Source organism: Chenopodium album, chromosome 13 (genome assembly GCF_948465745.1).
Source record: "Chenopodium album chromosome 13, dcCheAlbu1.1, whole genome shotgun sequence".
Classification (NCBI taxonomy): Eukaryota; Viridiplantae; Streptophyta; class Magnoliopsida; order Caryophyllales; family Amaranthaceae; genus Chenopodium; species Chenopodium album.
This window is the reverse complement of record NC_137846.1, coordinates 45880414-45900282: the sequence shown is the minus strand read 5'-3', so window position 1 is coordinate 45900282 and position 19869 is coordinate 45880414. Positions and strand designations below refer to the sequence as shown.

The 19869-nt window shown below is 32.8% G+C and overlaps 1 protein-coding gene across 1 annotated transcript; it reads right to left on the bottom strand.

Moving 5' to 3' along the window:
• Nucleotides 1-3948: 3948 nt before the first annotated feature.
• On the bottom strand, nt 3949-14765 carry LOC145576717 (putative beta-1,3-galactosyltransferase 14). Its single transcript, XM_081634436.1, has 7 exons — nt 14216-14765; nt 9850-10002; nt 9690-9772; nt 9486-9585; nt 7268-7381; nt 5937-6079; nt 3949-4553 (listed from the first exon to the last, which is right to left on the bottom strand). Exons 1-7 carry the CDS (start codon nt 14575-14577, stop codon nt 4474-4476), a joined length of 1035 nt encoding a protein of 344 aa, XP_081490562.1. The 5' UTR covers nt 14578-14765; the 3' UTR covers nt 3949-4473.
• Nucleotides 14766-19869: the final 5104 nt, after the last annotated feature.

The window sequence follows — 19869 nt, the reverse complement described above, 5'->3', positions numbered from 1 at the left end:
CCAGTCCAGTCCAGACCAGACCAGATCAGATCAGATCAGACCAGACTAAAACAGACCAAACTAGATCAGATTGGTAAAAATAAAGTGAACCAAACAAGGCCTAACTAATTAAATAATTTATAATGATGTATGCATTTTGACAAGTAATACAAAGTTTTAATTGAATAATGCCCATGTGATCTCTACATTTGAAAATCTCCAAAATCATGAGCACATCTTGTGAGGAAAGGTAGATGACCGTTACACTCTCGCCCAATCGAGCACGAGTACAAGTGATTTTTGATACGTTTGATTGCCTGGTTCGGACGGATGTTCGCCCGATAGGGCACATTAGTCCGATCTAGCGCGCATGCTAGTTGAGATTACATATCACTCTCACGGTCTCGCCTGGTCAGACCAATAACTCTTTCTCTTCCTCTTCCTTTGTAACTCCCTCATAACATTCATAATTAATGCGATGTTTAAGGGGGTGTCATCTCTTCTTAATTTTCTAGTTAAAAGCTTTGTCACCTTGAATTCTTCATCCTTTGAGATCCCATGTTTCATGATATATTATTCTTGGTTGAAAAAAAATCAGAAAATACATTCTTTGATAATCACATATACTCATATGCAAAGAGCTAAACACATTCTTCTTCTTTTGGGCATACGTTTTTATGAATCACCCAAAAGTGCCTTTGAGTGAGCGTGATTTGTAACTTTAGAAAACGTACTGGCGATAAAATGTAGACCCTACTTGCGCTGGAATTTGTTTTCAAAGTCGATGATGAATTATCACGCCACATTAACTTCCTTGACCAATCAAACACACTATTCATTATATTTTTGTAGCCTTTAAAACACTTATTTTACAACACATTTAAATAAATTCCTTCAATCAATCCGTACTTAAACCAACTTTATAATGGTGATATCTATGTTACTGCAAAAAAAATTAAATCTAACACATCTTTCGCTTAAAACCCTTTTTGCCGTAAACGTTTTAGTGGAGGCTATCTTAGTCACTCTATAATTACTTTAAAAAAAATTGCTTCATATTTAAGATTGATGTTAAAATCCATCCATCTATCCCAATACTAATTATAATGTAGTGTTTGGATACAAGGATTTAATTTCAAATGCTTGATTTCCGTCCCTTAAATTATATGCCTATTTCTTTCATTTATTATTCATATAATAGAGAGAAATAGACATATAATTAAGGGACAGAGGGAGTAACATTCAATTCCAAAATTTATATTTGGTAAAAAATTGAGATTTATAAATCCATCATTTCAAATTTACTTTATTGTTTGAAATTAACTAGAATTTCTATTTCAGAATTGTAAATTTATTTGCTTAATAAATTCATACAAAACTAGCAAGCCCTTGAACCAAAATATTAACCAAACTGATAAAAGATCCTAATTTTGTAGCAACTTAAAAGTGAGTTTAGAGTACACTACAATTGAGGAGAGAAAGCTCCAAAGCCACTTAAATGGAGAATTTAGAGTATCCTACAATGGAGGAGAAAAAGCTCAAAAGCTTCTTCAATGTAAGAGAGAAATCTCACAAGCAGGTTCAATGGAAGAAAGAAAGCTCACACGCTGTGCTGCTTCAATGGAGAATCGAGAGTACGCTTCGACGGAGGAGATAAAGCTCATAGGTCTCTTTAATGAAGCACATAGATCACAAGCAACTTCATGGAGTGGAAAACTCACAATCTACTTCAATGGAGGAGAGAAAAAATTTGGAAAATCGGGCATAGGAGAAAGAGTTGAGTTATTTATTTATTTAATCATTGAATGTTAGAATTTGAAATGACCATTGTAGGATTGGAATTTCACTTTTATTAAAGTATACTAATATCTTCAAAATCTTGGAATTGGGCCTAATCCAATTCCCAAATTTCAAGTACATCCAAACAAGGTAATTGGGCCAAATTCAGAATTTCAGGTTCCTAAACAGTCCATTATAAAATGCACAACATAAATTCCCGCTATTGTTAAATATTATCTACTTTTTATACCCACAAAAATTATAGTTCATGACCAATTAAAAGGTGAAAACAAACTATATTGTTATGGTTATTGGTAGAGATAAGAGAATGTATGAATCCATCAACTCCTTAAAAGAAAGAAAGTAAAATGAAACCAAAACAGTTGGAAAACTATATAACAATGGATGGGTTAACTTTGTAATTGTAAAATGTTTGAATTATAAGTAGGAAGAAGTCAATGGAGTGGAGTAAGGAACTATCGAATGTGTAGGGTAAGACATAAAATTGGTAAAGAGAAGAATGTGTAGCACATCACATGCGCACATTGGATATTGGATAGCATAGGCATGAGGGCATCAAAGATGGTCATGGAGAGAGACAACTTCCAAACCATCTTAATTCATATTCATATTCATATTTATGTTATTATGGGCACCCATATTCCCTTTATTCTTTTGTATGGCCACAGAAATAACACTTAGCACATGCCTACATTTTTAGAGTCAATGTGGTGGGTTCAACTATTTTCTAAATTTTTATTTTTATTTTGTTCTTTATGTGGATACATTATTTTGTTCTTTATGATATCTATAATATTATTAGAACTCATGGAGACAACATGTGTCACCCATATGTCATATGTGCACTACATGTCATCCTATGTATCATCCCTCTTCTCTCACCATATTGAATTGTATTAATGTTTACTGTCTTTAACAAATTAAAAACTCTTCATTGGTCTAACTTTAATGTTGTCTAATAGTGTTTAATTTAATTGAAAACCTTTTCATATTAACCTCTTATTATATTTTCATTTAACTATTAATATTGTTCAACATTAACTCTTCTAAATTAATTTGATCAAAATTATGAATTTATGATGACGCGGGGCATCGCCTGGGTCAATAACTAGTTTTATGTTCTATATGTACAATATGTTGTTATCAATTAATGTTTATGTACTCCTTGAAAGTTCAATTCTCTTTGGATTTGCACAATCTTCAATGCATCTTTGACCATAAATATTTTCGGATATGTGCAAATGAAAAATTACTAAAAGTTGATATTTGGAGAGTTTACATTGAGGAATCTACAAATAGGGGTGTTCGCGGTGCAATTTGGTGCTGGTTTGGTGGTGTAATTTTTTCAAACCGCACCAAACCACATTTCAAAAAAAACCGTACTATAAAATACGATTTGATGCGGTGCGGTTTGCGGTTTAACCATATTTTTTAAAATTTTAATTATTCTTTTTAAAACAAAACTTTTATTTTATTTTATGATTATAAATTTATAATTCAAATATTAAACTCATTTTTTATTTTTTTTATTTTTATTTTTATTTTTAACCTTTAATCAACTAATAGTCAGGGATTAGCTCATATATTTTGGTTCTTTCATATTATTTTATAAAAATATAGAATAAAAACTGCAAACGACATTAAATTGCGGTTTTTTTGGAAACTGCACCAAACCGCAAATCACGGTTTAGTCATTTCCAAAAACCACACTGCAATTTTCAAACCGCAAACCGCAATTCTAAACCACACTCTATACAGCCCTATCTACAAAGATCTCACATGCATGCTATTTTTTTATCTATTGTATGAATCAAAAAATGTGTTTGAAGTTATTTTTAATTTTTCACCACATAGATAGTAAATGAGTCAAACTTTTAGATCGGAGGTGATGTGAGTTTTGTGTAAAAGCTCTATATTCCTAGTTTTCTTTTTACTTACATGCACCTTTAGGAGTTTCATGCCTACAAATGTACAAGTATAATTCTGACCATAATTATCTTAAATTATCTTTAGGTAAAGAGGATAAAAAGAAATCAACATTTTAAAAGTATGTATCTATACGAATCTGACAAGATCTAACATGACTATATTTTTGCTCATGTGTAGTTATAAAACATTGCCAAAGGAGAGCGAAAACTGTAAAGTGTAATGGTCTAAATGCCACGGAAATTAAAGAACGGAGAAAGCTATTTACGTAGTACTAAAATTGTGCTTTTATATCTGAAAGTAACAAAGTACGGAGTATTATTTTGGTTAGAAAGTTGAATGATGTTACTACTGATAGACATATTAGACTGTCTCTTACACAAGACATACTCAAGCTAAGGTGAAAGTCTGTTCTATTATGCACCATTGCACCTAACAAGCATAAAGTTTTTCCCAGATAAAGGGGGTGTGGGTGGGGGTAGGGTGAAGAAAGTTTAATGACACATAATAATGCATAATAACTAACTGCTAATTCACAAAATATACATCTCTCCAGTATGTATGTAACTATGCTACTGTAACCGCCTCATCTGCTTGTATTCGACCAATCGAACTAAATTTAACTGAAGTGGGGAAATATTTGCAGGATGAACAAGAAAGAAAACAACAAAAATTGAATAGCCGAGGGATATGTATCATGAATGCTAGGAATACAAATAACAGGTAATTGCAAAAAAGCACCTTCAAATGAGCAGAATTGAGCTAATGCTATTCACTGGCTGTAGTGCTACCTGAACATTCTTCCATCTTATGTAGTTCCAGCATTCTTGCTTCAGGATTACAAAGTCCTGTGTAATGAATTTTAAATAATAATCAGTATATTATTTGGTTAAAACCTAAAGGAAATGAAGGAATCATTCATTCATCTTGAGGAGCTATGCAGAGTTAGATATTCAAGATGTCGGTAGTAATCATCTACAGAACTTTTAACCAAACAAAAAGAGGATCTTTCTAATGACAGAACTTTTAACCAAATGAATTTAATGACTAGTCTCAATGTATGTACCTATAACATTTTATTTTATTTTATTTTGATAGAGGATCAATAACTACCTATTACATTTATTTTTCAAAGGAGCTATGCGATATAACTTGTACGTTCTAGTTATATTAAGTTTTCAAACAAATCAATTTCATCCCCATTTAAAATCTATCCTCCAATGATTTATTAACAATTTTTAAAGGATACACGAACACAAAAAAAAAAAAAAAAAAATCTTTATGCAGCAGAATTTCTTTATTATCTCTGTATAACTAATACTGCCAACATTACATTTTCACCTTTTCATTGTTGACTCGATATAATATCCAATAGCTCAAGAGATAACATGTGATCTTATTTCATCGCACAAAAAAATTTCTACCCTCTTCCCGTTGATTTGAGATATATAAATAGTAAAGAAAGCACCCATTAGAACTATTTGGTAATTTGGTTTTTTTAAAAAAAAACAGTGTGTTCTTAATAATCCTGCAAACATAATAATTTACCACTATGAACCACCCTTAATTGCTTTCGGTTCAGAATGCATATGTATTGTATCCAACTTGATAATCTTACCGATTAAGTCAAATATGTGTGTGAACTATTAATAGAGCTTTAGGAATCATAACAAAGAACAAAATAACCATCAATAATCACAAATTCTCAACTACTTTGATATCTAATACCAATGGTCACCAATATTGAATATTATCATGGTTGGACTATTGATTTACTATATATTAATATTTCTATAATCAGGATTTATTTCATCTAATCACAAACATTTAGGATTCTATTCTCATTTTATTTCAGATATCTTTTTATCAAGTTATCAACAGAGAGGGATAGAACTAGGGAAAAGTTCCAGACAGGAGTGTGCAGTTGCGGAACACAGCAACTTTAGTAGATGGTCCCACAGGTATATTTTAATACGTAAAGCATAAGTGGCCATCCTATTTTCATTCATTGATGTTCACTAAAAGATTGCTATACACAATTAGACATTCGTTTTGGGAAATCCTAAAAGAGAAATTAGTCACTTTAGTGTGAGAATTAAGATAACATGGTGATGCCAAACATAAATTACATCAGGCATCCACACAAGAATAATGGCTGATATCCAATATCCATAAGCAAATACATGGACATAAGAACAAAAAAGTTTTTAACTGACAAGTAGAGGACAAACCTGAACATTTAGGTATATCCCAAACAGCAATGGATGTTGATGTACACTCTCGTGCGCACAATTCAAGATTGTTCTCATGATTTACATTCATCGCGAGCATCCATGCACCAATTGTGACATCTTCATTGCTAAACATTCGGAAACTGCAATTTTAAGCAAGATACAAATGCGTCAAATGCCAATCATATAACTTAACTAATCCATATGTAGCAACTCATTTTTATCACGTATCTCCCCTCTTAGCAGCTATGGGTGAGCAATGATGCCCGTTTAAATTAAAAGGTTAAAATCCGAATATGGTTAAGGTCATGTTAGGAAAGTTGGATCCACCCCAGAGCCACTGGGGACAGGGTCCAGGTTCCTAAAATACAAGGGCAAAGTCCTGAGATAGGGAGGAATATTTCCAGAATCAGTACCAGTTGTATTATCTTCCACTAGAGATAAATAAATTCATATCTAAGGCAAAATGCTATTGCTTCCAAAAATTACAAGCAAATAGTTTTGCATTTGCTTTGACTTCACAGTATGTTTTTGTTCTGTATAAAGTAAAAACTTGAAATAAATCTAACATACTGGGACGGTCATACTGCAATTTTAGCCTTCTAAGGTCGGTAAATTCATAAAACAGTACCAAAAATGCTTAATATTATTCCAAGTTTGGCATTGGATCTGGATTCTAGAACCAATGAGATCAAAATTTCTGGTGTGGGCTGCAGGTTGGATACCAGCTATCTGAACTTTTTTTATTATCCCCACTCTAAAACTTGATTTCAAGAGGAGAAAGAAATGTTTGATCGAGAGGGAAAGCAAGGTCTAATTTACGAAGGAAGACCCACAAGCTTTTGTACAACAATTGTGTTATAGAAAACGGAACTTCCCTTATCATGACTGAGCTCACCAAGAAACAGAAAAATCTGGGAGACTGCATGAGTTTGCCAGGTATCAATTTCAACCTGATAGCGTGAATTCTTGGACTCATAATTTAAGGGTCTAATTCTATAAAAGGGATCACCTGTCCTGTATTTTCAGTGGGGTCATTTAGACCACCTGGAAATGATTGTTGGTCCATGCATGTTAACCAAATTCCAGCCTGGGATATATGGATAGGGGACTTGGAGCAATGATCACTTCCAGGTGTCGATTTAATAAGGTTTGAGCTTGTCTATTATCTGGATGTACTGTCCTTTATTGTCTAATATTAAGATGATAAGATCAAGATGGAATCAGGTCTCCAAAAACCAGAAAGGGTACTTTTAGAATGATGTATAAAACACAATTGCAAGCAAATGAGAAAATGCAAAAATTACAAGTAATTTACAAAGCAAACTTACCTGTCATTTCTCAAGGCAACCAAGCTTCTGACAACTTTGGCTGAAAGTGCATAAATTGGACCATAGGCATGGAGAAAATACTCTGAGCCGAGAAGATAGGACATGGGTTCATACCTGCATGTTTTAAGTCATCGAGATAAATAGACCAAAGACATCCAAGAATTAAACTAATAAGGAGGGAAAATCTAGCAGGAAGAACTGTGTTGGACTTCTTGGACTATATTAGGTTTTCATGAAAACAATTATGCCTAACACTAAGCCAGTCTAGTCAGAAAGAGAGCAGTTATGCAACAGACCAGTAAATTCTTCCTTTTGATGTAGTTTAGCTTGATAAGGGTTGCCTAAACACATCAGGCTACAGAGATCCTGTTGGTAAAAAGCACAATTAGGTAACTTTATTCATAATACCCCAATTTTTCCATAATACATTTTGTAGTTTTTTTCTTTTTGCCAAACAATTCTTTACTCGAAATAGGCTAAAGTGTTTCTGTACTTGACTTATTAGTTCCATTTCTTCCCTTATGCGACATAAACTTCTCCTTTTTCTTTTATTTTCAGGTAATCAGGTGACTACATAAACTTCTCCTTTTTCTTTTATTTTCAGGTAATCAGGTGACTAAGGAGAGATTCCCGCCAAAGATTGTTGATCAGTTCATTATCTAGTTTTATTGCTATGGATAATTGAATATCCTGTTACTGCAATGTGTTACTCTCTATAGTTAATTTTGATTACTCAAATTCCACAAGTTGATGGGTTTGGTAGGATAAAGAGGTAAAAGGATGGTTTTCTAGAGATAATCCTCTGCAAACTGCAAATTATATCTCAGACCTAGAGGCATGCACATGCCACTCTAAATGATTACACTTCTTTTTTTAAAAATATAAACATGATTGAATAGTTATTGATAAGAAGTACAAATTACTAGGAGCGGGATGACCTCGGGTGACCCCTATCAAAATTGCTAGCTTTCAGGTATTGGATTTACAGAATGCTAAGGTATTTCAGATATGGAATTATTAGTATTGAGGAACTTTTTTCTGTTTTATCTATCTAATTATATATATATATTTTTATTGCCAATTAGGTGTAGGAGTTTATGTCCATTTATGGATGAGTCGGACACTTGGACAATCATCATATGTACTGCAATTTATATTGTCAATTTAACAAGCATTCTTTAAGAAATCAAGTGCAAGTTTGTTAAAAGCAGTGACTTCCTGACTATGTTAAGCTTATTAAGGGCATTCAAATATCAAGTGCTGAAGAAGCAGCAGATTGCCAAACTGCCTATCAAAAAAGAGGGGTACAACTAATTATAGATGTAAGTTTGACTCCAGATGAGTCAGCTCAATTTCACTCTTTTGAAGTTTTGGATTCTCTGATAAAAAAATAGGATATTACCTTTAGGCTGGAGAGGAGAATGTCCTAATAATGCATCTTACAGTTTTCCAATATTCACAATATAAAGGAAGAAGAAATTGTGAAATTGGTTCAGTTTCAACATATTAATTTGGAGAGAAGAAGACTGCCATTTATTAGGAGAATTTACCGAGGAAAGAATTAAAATTAAAAAAATAGTGGTGGACATAATGAAAAATTTAAAGCTTTTGTAATATTTATATAAATTTAAGTGGTGTATTGACGTGTCCCCGTACCCGTATCCAAATATCGGACAAAGTGTCCGTGTCTTAAATTTTTGGAGCTTGTCAGATCGGACACTTGGACATGTGTCCGTGTCCGACACCCGTTCCCGAGTCCATGTAACATAGATCCCATGTATATAAAAAAAAGTCAAGAGACTAATTCATTGAATTATTATCAAATTTTTGGACACTTGGACATGTGTCCGTGTCCCACACCCGTTCCCGAGTCCATGTAACATAGATCCCATGTATATAGAAAAAAGTCAAGAGACTAATTCATTGAATTATTATCAAATTTTTGGACACTTGGACATGTGTCAGTGTCCGACACCCGTTCCCGAGTCCATGTAACATAGATCCCATGTATATAAAAAAAAGTCAAGAGACTAATTCATTGAATTATTATCAAATTTTCGAATATAATATCAAGTGCAGACTCAAATGATGCTGGTAACATGGTTTGCGTGAATGTACTTAAAAAAATACTATATTTTAAAAGCTCAAATTATGATGAGTAACATTAAAAATAAAAGCTGTCAATTGTAACAGCAAATGGAAAACATTAAGTGCTGACCATTTAAGCTTTGGACTGGTGAAGACTGGCCCCTTTTTCATGCAACCTAAATAAGTTTGAGGATCAGTCCGCTCTTTTGCCAAGAGGAGCGAAAGGCGATCTGTCAATATGATACCACAAAACTAAGTAAAGAGACTTGATGTAAAAAAAACATGTATTGAGCAATCAAGAAGTCCAAAATATAAAAAATAAAATAAAAAGTACCTGGCTTCAGATATATGTCATCATCTGCTTTCACATAGAACTCAGAATCATACAGAGCATATGCAGCTTTGAAAAATGCTAACCTATAAGACAATTGCTGTGAGTGCAACCTCAAGTGACAGGGACACAGTAAATGATCTTGGAAGCAATTAGCACTAACGTTTTGTAGGGAAGCTTACTGTACTCTTCCACTATATCTAGCAGAATAAAGTCATCATGTAGGGAAACCTCCTTTCTAAGCACTGACATTTTCCACTCAGCACTTGTCTTGCCTATGATAAACCTGAAAGCCAGACCAGTGGCTTCTTCCAGTCTGCAATCAAAGCTTAGATTTTAGAAGGCATAACATATTGGCAATAACTGCACAAAGTAAGCAACTAAACCGGTAACCAAAGTAATAAACAGCAATGAACTTTCCACAGACCAGTAATTTCATAAAAAGCAGCATAGTTCACCTTCAAAAAAAAGTAGATAGTCATAAATTGAGTAACAATTAAAATCACTACAGAACTGACCCATTTTGATCAAAGAATACCAAATTCTCATGGTAGTTTTTTCTTACAACAACAGAAATACAACAGGATGATCCAGTTTGATTCCATTAAAATTACTACAGAACCGACCCATTTTGCTCAAAGAATATCAAATTCTCATGGTATTTTTCTCTTGCAACAATGGTTCAAAAAAGCAGATTGGTTACGATCACGGGAATGGGTATGATGTGTTGATCGCGGACCGTGTCACGGTTATCACAATGCAAATTTGATTTAAAGAGAGTAGAGGATTAGAGCCATCAATGGAGGGATATGGTAGAATAGTAAAGGATTAGAGCCGTTAGTGGGGAGAATTGTCACTATATCTTTGAATAGGAAGTAACTTTTGAGTGAAACAATAGATGTAACTTTCAATAAGGGGTGGTTTGGGGTTGGAATGTTTAATTCGCACAAAATCGCGGGTTTTTTTTAACAACCCTTGTTGATACGGACAATCTCGGTTCGGTCAATTGAAAATCCTTTACAAAACGGCCCAACCAAGACATCGCGGCCTTGTTTTTACACCACAGTTGCAACTACAAAAATACAACAGGATGATCAAGGTAGAGTATTTTTAAGAGGTGGAGATGTAATCAATCAACCATTTCCATCACAAAGTGCTTGGTATGGAAGGTAGGGTAACACATCCCATTTCCTAAAGGTAACCATTACCACCAACTTGTTAACTCTCTCAACCCAAGTAAAAAAATTGTTTCTCTCCTCAATCATTAATTTGATAGTCGGGAATCCTTTCCTCAGGCATATTTAACTGTTTAACAACTAATAATTGGTAACACTTAACATTACCCTTTCCATTTCCTTTCCTAGGTTCATACCAAACATGCACTAAGAGTTCTAAAGAACATAATTTTAAATAGGCCATTCAAAAAAACAAGTATACAATATCAATTGATTTACTTATATATTGTCCATATATCTTCAGTAGTGTTAATACAATAGAACAAAATGCAATGAAGAGTAAAAAATTTGACAAATTCTTTATAACAGAATATGTCTTGCAAACTAAACAGGTCACCTCATTAGGACAGCATAAGTTCTTGACTCTGAGAATCTGTTAATTATGATAACAAAATATGATTGCTATGCATTTACATTTAATAAATTCCTCATCTGTTCAAAGGTTTCTTGAATCTTTTTTTATTTTTTTATTTTTTTTTGGGTATTAAAAAAACATTGATTGGTTGCAGCATTCAATGGTCAATCCTAAGATTCATTTTATGAATTTGTCTCTCAAAACCTTTAGAGCATTATGCCACAAAAGGCCTGTAACTGGAAATACAGATAAATACAAAGTAACTTTCTGTAGTTTTTTTTTTTTTTCTAGTACAGCTATATACTTTTTGCCCACCATTGACACAAATATGAAATTCAAACAATACATAAAATTGACGAGGTTAAAGTTGGTGGTAACCCATTAATTGAAAGAAAAGAATGCAGCATGATATATTCCCATAAATTTATTTTGATAACCCTTCAAGATTGCAGAGTACCACATATTGCACAAAAAAGGGCACATCATAATTATCCACAAACAAAAGAGTACATTGTATTAACACTACTGAAAAATAGCATTGGTGTTTCATCTAACAATATAGGATGTGCATATTAGACAATATAAGTAAATCTTTTGTGCATTCAGGATGTGCATAGATCTAGCATGATAAGCATTACTATTTTGTCCTAATCGCCCATAGGCCATAGATATTGAAATATTTGAGAACCTTCAGAAATATAAGTTTCATCTAGCAACACCAATGAGGCAATGATTCTAAACCAAATAGGGGATTAAAGCACACATGTTTTTAGTTCTTGAAAGAATGAACCACTATCTCCTTCAAAGGAAATTGTTAGCTTCTCCTTTTTTAATAAGTGTTAAAACTTAAATTTGCCTTAATCAGCTGTTTTAATTTAAGTGTTATGCTTCCTTTTTTGGCAAATTAGTACATTTAAATATTATATCTCTCCTCTCATGGTCCTCACTCCTACATGTTTTTATTAATTATCTCCTCACAATTCCTTTACATTTCAATTAACTATAAAACTATTAACTTCACTATCTTTTCTTACAATTTTTCAATACCCCAACTACCCCACTTACATCTTATTACAATTAAGTCAATTTAATTGCCTAAAACTACGTGTAAGTCAAATTGTAACACTTGAAAAAAAAAAGGAAAAGATAAAAAAGAGGAGGGAGCACTTCCACTACGTTTCACTAAAATTAAGATACAATATGAGAGTAATATTTGAGGTTAGGCTAACTATTTTACTGAAAGATGACTAATAATCTTTTAGCTCAAGCAATCAAACACACACTAAGAGGATTCCCAACTGAGATATCTTGAAACAACCACATCAATATTACTTAAAAGGAAATTAAGTCACATCGATCCAAACGTAAACTAAAGCTTTATTGATCTAGTGCCTAGTCTATCTCAAGTTGCTTGACTGGTTAAGTGGTAAGTCCTTGGTCTGGTTGCATGAAAATTAACATAGAGGCTTTGGGTATAAGCAACATGTTCATAAAATATCCAATATATATATATATATAAACCTTTGGATTTGTCCTTGTTTTCAACATATTCATCATCAAAAGAAGCTTTCGATTTATTAATTCATACAACATATAATTTAAGGTGTAACTGTAAATAAGTTTTTTTTGACTATTTTTTGTTTTCAATATATTTATCATTAAAAGAAGTAGAGTAACCTCCCATGAGTCCTATTTTCCTTCCAAATCCTTTTAACAATGGAGAAATTTGGTTTAATGAAAAGGGAAGTAAGATAGATCCCTCCATTTCTTTTCCCTATATCTTATCCAAATTAGGGGCAATGTATCCCTCACTTTACCTACTCTCCCATTTCCTCCAAAATCTTCTCCAAACATAGTGTAATGGTTTAAGAAACACAATAAATTACAATCATAACCAGACCAATAAGGTGTCAAAGACATGTACAAGACGTATTGGTATCCGATATGCATTGCAAACATGATACAAGTTTTCCTACAAGTGTCCATACTATATAAGTCTAATGATCTCCAGGCTTTAGATCAAATCTAATAAGCATCAATATTTTCTTTGTAATTTGTAAACCAAGAAATAGCTATGCAGATTGACCCACATAAGGGATCCACGGTGGGGCAATACAGCCTAGCTTAAGGCTTAACAGCGTATATATTTTCTGCAACTCATAAGCAATAGAAAAAGGAAATCAAGAGCGAGTTTTCCCACTGTAGAATCCTAAAATAATGTTGCCCATAGAACATCATCTTCATAAATACAGACACCAAACGAATTGACAAGGCAACAGACACAATAGCAATGCCATCACCTAATGATTCCAAACCCACTAATCTATCAAAGGTAAGTACTCTCTTACTCTAACAACCCAAACACATCAAGAAGATAGAATCAACCACAAATTTGCACGCATACATATCACCCATAAGAATTTCCAGTCTTTGCATTCGTATACATGTTAGTAAAAACCTTACTCCCAACCAACAATGCAGTAAAGAGACTATCCAAAACTTACAAGCTCCTCTGGAATTAATAGTCATGCTCATAGTGTAATTCGAATTAGTAATAAGACAACTCCTAGTCTCCTACATCCAGCCGAAGGATATACTTAGTCCCTTACAAACCATGTAGTAGAGAGACTATCCTAAAATTATAACTTGATCCGGATTTAATAGTCATGCTGATAGTGTAATTCGAACTAGTAACATGACAACTACATCCAGAAGGAAGTATTTATTCCCTTAACATTTTAACAACCATGTAGTAGAGAGACTATCCAAAAATTATAATTCGATCCGGAATTAATAGTCACGTTGATAGTGTAATTTGAACTAGTAACGTGCATCCCCACAAAGGAAATACTAATTTGCAGAAAGGATCAAATCACATACTCCATAATACCAATAATCGAACAAAATGAAAGATTAGATTAGGGATTAAAGTATTATACCGTTGAAGGCCATCACGATCAGATGGCAACCAAGTCTGGCGCAAAGACCGTCGACGACCAACAGATCCAAACCCAGTAAAAATCCCAACAAAACCCATCACTTTATGCCTCTTATTCTTCACTACCCCATCTGAAATACCGCCATTACTATCATCTGTTCTTTCCCAAACTACAGAAACTGTTTGGGGTTCGATTGAAGTACAATTTTGGCTAAAAAGGGACCTCGAAATTGCAATTAAACCCAAGATTAACCCAGTAATTCCAATCAAAAAGCAGAAGATCTGAACAGTTGGTTTTCGAGAAAATGAAAATGGAGAAGAAGATCGATTGTGGAAGATTTTAGGCCCTTTTGATGAGGGCATTTCTGGGGTTTTGGAGGAAGAATTTGGGGAAGTAGAAATGAGAAATTGGAGCTATAAAGTGGACTACCCTTATACTAGAATTGAATTTGATGAGTACAATGAAGGATTTGAATTGTACTCAGCTGAAACTTTGTTTAAAGAAGAAGGTGACAAATACTTTGAATTTGATATATTGATGTCCTATTTTATTGCCTAGATACGATGGGAAGGAGGGGCGTTTGTTTTTTTCGTCTCAAAGTTGTTGCGATTTGAAATTATTATGATTGGTTTTTGATTCGACATGGTGTTACTAAATTTTTACAAAAACTTTTGCATGGCTCTGTTTTACAATAATTTTATTATATATTGAACATTTTATGAAAAGTGACCATTTTTTCTTACAAAAGTGCCTTTTATTCTTTACAAAAGTGACCCTTTTTTTTTCCTCACAAAAGTGACATTTTTTTCACAAAAATAACCCTTTTTTTTCACATCAGTGACCCACAAAAGGTACCCTTTTTCATGATTAAAAGTTACCATTTTTACCCACGAAAGGTACCCATATTTTTACAAAAGTGGCTCATATTAATAAGAGTACATTAACATGGAAATTACTAATATCAAACTAACAATGCAAAACAGAGCTTGAAAATTAAAAAATTAAACAACGTAAACAGTATTACACACACACACACAAAAAAGAAAAAAAAAAAAAAGAAAATCGACATACTAGAGCAACAAAATTCAAATTTTCAAACTATAAATAAATGCATGTAGATCGTCTTCAGCAGAAGGTAGATTGAGAGTTTTCTTCATCGTGTTTACGAGTAGCAACTAATTTGCAAATTTGTTGAAAATTGAAGAAATAAATTGGTTAAGGAATTTAAAAACAAAAGGCAAGAATTAAATTACATCAAACTAAGATAAAACACAAATAATTGAGGAAATAAACTTGATACTCGAAAGAAGATTGCTTCTACATGCTTGAATCACTATTGATAAAATTGAGTAGAGAGGAGAGACTAAAAACCAGAAGAGAGTGAAAGATGGTAGCCAAAAGAAAAAGAAATGAAATGAGGAAAGAGAAAAGATACGTAAGAGTATTTAAGTATTATTGGAGGTTGTGAGACAAATGAAGGGTGTCTCACAATGGCATTTTCGCAAATATGTGGAAAATAAAGTAAAACGGGTGGTTTTTGGAGGGAGAAGAAAACTGTGCAGTAAAAATGTAAACGGGGTGGTCCCAAAAAGAAGAAAGTGACATTTTTAACTGAGGGCAAAAGTGAAAAAGTTGACTTCTTCCACCTGCCTTGTGAATATCGAAGGGAAGAAGAACAACCATGAAAACACCATGGAAGTAGCTTGTATAACCGGGTAAAAGGGCCTAAAATATTCGTCATAGCTGTTTTAAATAAATGGTGGGTGTTGTTAACGAAGGATGTGTCGTTAGCGACACTGATAATGGCGTAGTACTTGATTTGGTAAAGCATGGAGGTGACGCCGGCGGCTCACGATGCGACATTGCAGACGTTGAATGGGGTAAGTATAATAATTAGCCTAAAAATGGAAAATGGGTTAATTAGGGGTTAGTCATAAAATCAAAATGAGAAATTAAATGTGGTAATTGTCGAATATAGCATGAGAAATTGATTAAAATTTGGAGCATGAAAAATAGGAATTATAATTTGTTTAATTGTTGTAAAATGAAAAATTTTGGATCATGTAAAATAGGAAAAAAAAATTTGTTTGATTGCTGTAAAAGTGTAAGTGAATTGTTAATGTTAAAGTTGAAAAGTAGGACATTTAATTTGTTTAATTGCTGGGCATGAAATAGGAGGAAATGTATGTAATTATTTTGATATATTAGGGAATTAGTTCTTTTATGTGTTTTGAACTTTTGATTGATGAAATGTGGTTGTTGGTGCAGTCAATAAGGAAAAATAGTATGGTTGGATGTCCATGAAAAGTTGTTAGTTTTGGTTAAGTTTGATACTTTGATTAATGGTTATTGTTCATTTTTTGTTGATTATAGTTATTGTTTATGTATTTTACTCAAGGTTGTGATTGGTGAAGAGTCTTATAAAACTCCAAAGAAAGGCAAGAGTAGTGCGGCCATTTCAGTTGAGATAGAATAGTTTGTGGAAGTGGATTGAGTCACTCGTTACTGGAACTTGATAAATATTTTGGGGAATACGGGAAGCAAAAAGGATTTTGCGTAGTTCGTATTAGTGCTTGCAAAATAGGCAAAGGCCCGAATGCTAAACTGAGAAGGAATTGTTGTGGACATGTGAGAGCTATGGGATCGGAGGCAAAGGCCTAAATGTCAATGACCGTGGTGAATGATTTATTCAAAGGGCCAACCTCGCGCGAGCACGATCGGTTGAGGGTTATTTTTTGTAAAGAAATGCTAAATTGTATCTTCTACATCATGTAATTATATATGTGGGTTATATTTGCAAAGTACTATGATTAATTTTTTAGTTTTTTTTTGTGCACAAAAGAACTATGAGTCTATGATTAATAATTTAATACTTCATGTGATAGCCTATTCAGAATGGTATTCGAAGCCTTATTAGTGGAACATAAATATGATGTCCAATGGAAGTATAAAACCTTTGTAGGTATGAGTTTGCACTTTTAGTTGAATCATCAACCATTATATGCTTTAGTGCAACCAATAGCAATTACAGAGGTATCCTATAGATTGTTAGAGGTACTCGTTTGATAAATTAGGTATATATGAATTAGTTATTTCTAATCATTTATTCTTTATCATATATATTGTTGATTTAATCTAATCTATTTTAATATGTATATACCAATGTAAGAGTTTAATACGGTTTTTACCCTACAAATTTTTAGCAATATCCTTTTTTATATAGATTTTAGTAAAATCCTACCAATTTTTATTGGTACCCTACAAATTGTCCAAGGTATTTCTTTACATACCACTGTGAGTAACTAGAGAACTGATTGATTCAATTATAGTACCAATAAATGTCATTTAATTTAACCAGTGTACCATTGTAACCAACTAGGGTTCCAATGTACCTATGTAGGGTTCAACTGATATAACAGTGTTCCCTTATACTTAAAAAGGGTATCATTATAACCAACAAAGGTTCCAATTCAACAAACAAGGGTACCATTAAAATAAACAAGGAAAAGGGTACCTTTGTAAGGAACTAGGGTACCAAGGAATATGAACTAATCGACATATATATACACGTCAAACATCACTTAAATGGGAAAGGATCTATTATGTATACTAATCGACAATCGACATATATACATCAAAGATCACTGTCAAATTCAATTTTAACATTACTAGTACACAAGTAAATTTACTCTCATGTTTGGGTATATTTAACTTGTGTGAACGAAACATAAATAAGAAAATGTATTATGAGTATATAAATTAGGGGTTGTAAGTCCACACTTTACAATTCTAGTGTAAGGGTTATTAAATTTTATCCAAGTGTTCGCATTCACCATGTTGGAATAATCCGCATTTTTGTCTTAAATTAAACTCATTAGCTTAGTCAATTAAGCGAGAAGAAGAACAATCCTCATAAATTATTATACCTCCCCAAATCTTAAATTCTGTCGTAGACGAATAGATATGTACTTTGTGACTGACTTAAATTTTCAGAGCTAATTTTGTCTTGTAATCCTAATTCTAATTTATTTAATACGGTTTTTACCCTACAATTTTTTAGTAATATCCTTTTTTTTTTATAAATTTTAGTAAAACCCTTCCAATTTTTAGTGGTACCCTACAAATTGTCCAAGGTATTTCATTACATACCACTGTGAGTAACTAGAGAACCGATTTATTCAATTATAGTACCACTAAATGTCATTTAACCAGTGTACCATTATAGCCAACTAGGGTTCCAATGTATCTATGTAGGGTTCAATTGATATAACAGTAGTGTTCCCTATAATTCAAAAGAGTATCATTATAAGTTATAACCAACAAAGGTTCCGATTCAAGAAACAAGGGTACCATTGAAATCAACAAGGAAAAGGGTACCTTTGTAAGGAACTAGGGTGCCAATGTTGAGGTTTAAGGATTGAACAATAAACTACCAACTCCACCAAATATATATATATATATATAGTTGGGATTCAATAAGAAGGATCTTAAAATGAGAAGGATGAGAAGAAATTTTGTAAAATGCACATTCAGCACAAAAATATGCTCATTTAGTACATAATATATGCACATTTAATTAAAAATTAGAACTAGGATTACAAATTAGGATTACTTAAATGGGAAAGGATCTAATATGTGCACTAATCGACAATCGACATATATACATCAAAGATCACTGTCAAATTCAATTTTAACATTACTAGTACACAAGTAAATTTACTCTCATGTTTGGGTATATTAAACTTTTGTGAATGAAACATAAGTAAGAAAATGTATTACGAGTATATAAGTTAGGGGTTGTAAGTCCACACTTTACAATTCTAATGCAAGGGTTATTAAATTTTATCCAAGTGTTCGCATTCACCATGTTGGAACAAACCGCATTTTTGTCTCATCAGGTTAGTCAATTAAGTGAGGAGAAGAATAATCCGCATAAATTATTATAGTCGTAGACGAATAGATTTATACTTTGCAACTGACTTAAAAAAGTTAGATAACACTGAGAATTTCTCAGATCTCATTTTTGTCTTGTAATCCTAATCCTAATTTGTTTAATACGGTTTTTACCCTACAAATTTTTAACAATACCCTTTCTATAAATTTTAGTGAAACCCTACAAAATTTTAGTGGTACCCTACAAATTGTCAAAGGTATTTCATTAAACACCATTGTGAGTAACTAGAGAACCGATTTATTCAATTATAGTACCACTAAATGTCATTTAACCAGTGCACCATTGTAACTAACTAGGGTTCCAATGTACCTATGTAGGGTTCAACTGATATAACAATGTCTCTATAATTAACATGTATCATTATAACCAACAAAGGTTCCAATTTAAGAAACTAGGGTACCATTGAAATCAACAAGGAAAAAGGGTACCTTTAATTTGTAAGGAATTAGGGTACCAACGTTGAGGTTTAGGGATTGAACAATATACTACTAAACATATTTACATCAAAGATCTAGATTGTAAGGAAAATGAACTAATCGACATATATACATTAAAGATCACTCAAAAGGAAAAGGATCTAATATGTACTGCCTCCGTTTTTAAATACTTGCTTCATTTCTCCACGCGCGGAGTTTTAGGAGAAATTAGAGAAAGTAATAAAATATAGAGGTAGTGAGGTTAGTGGAAGATAAATTGGAGG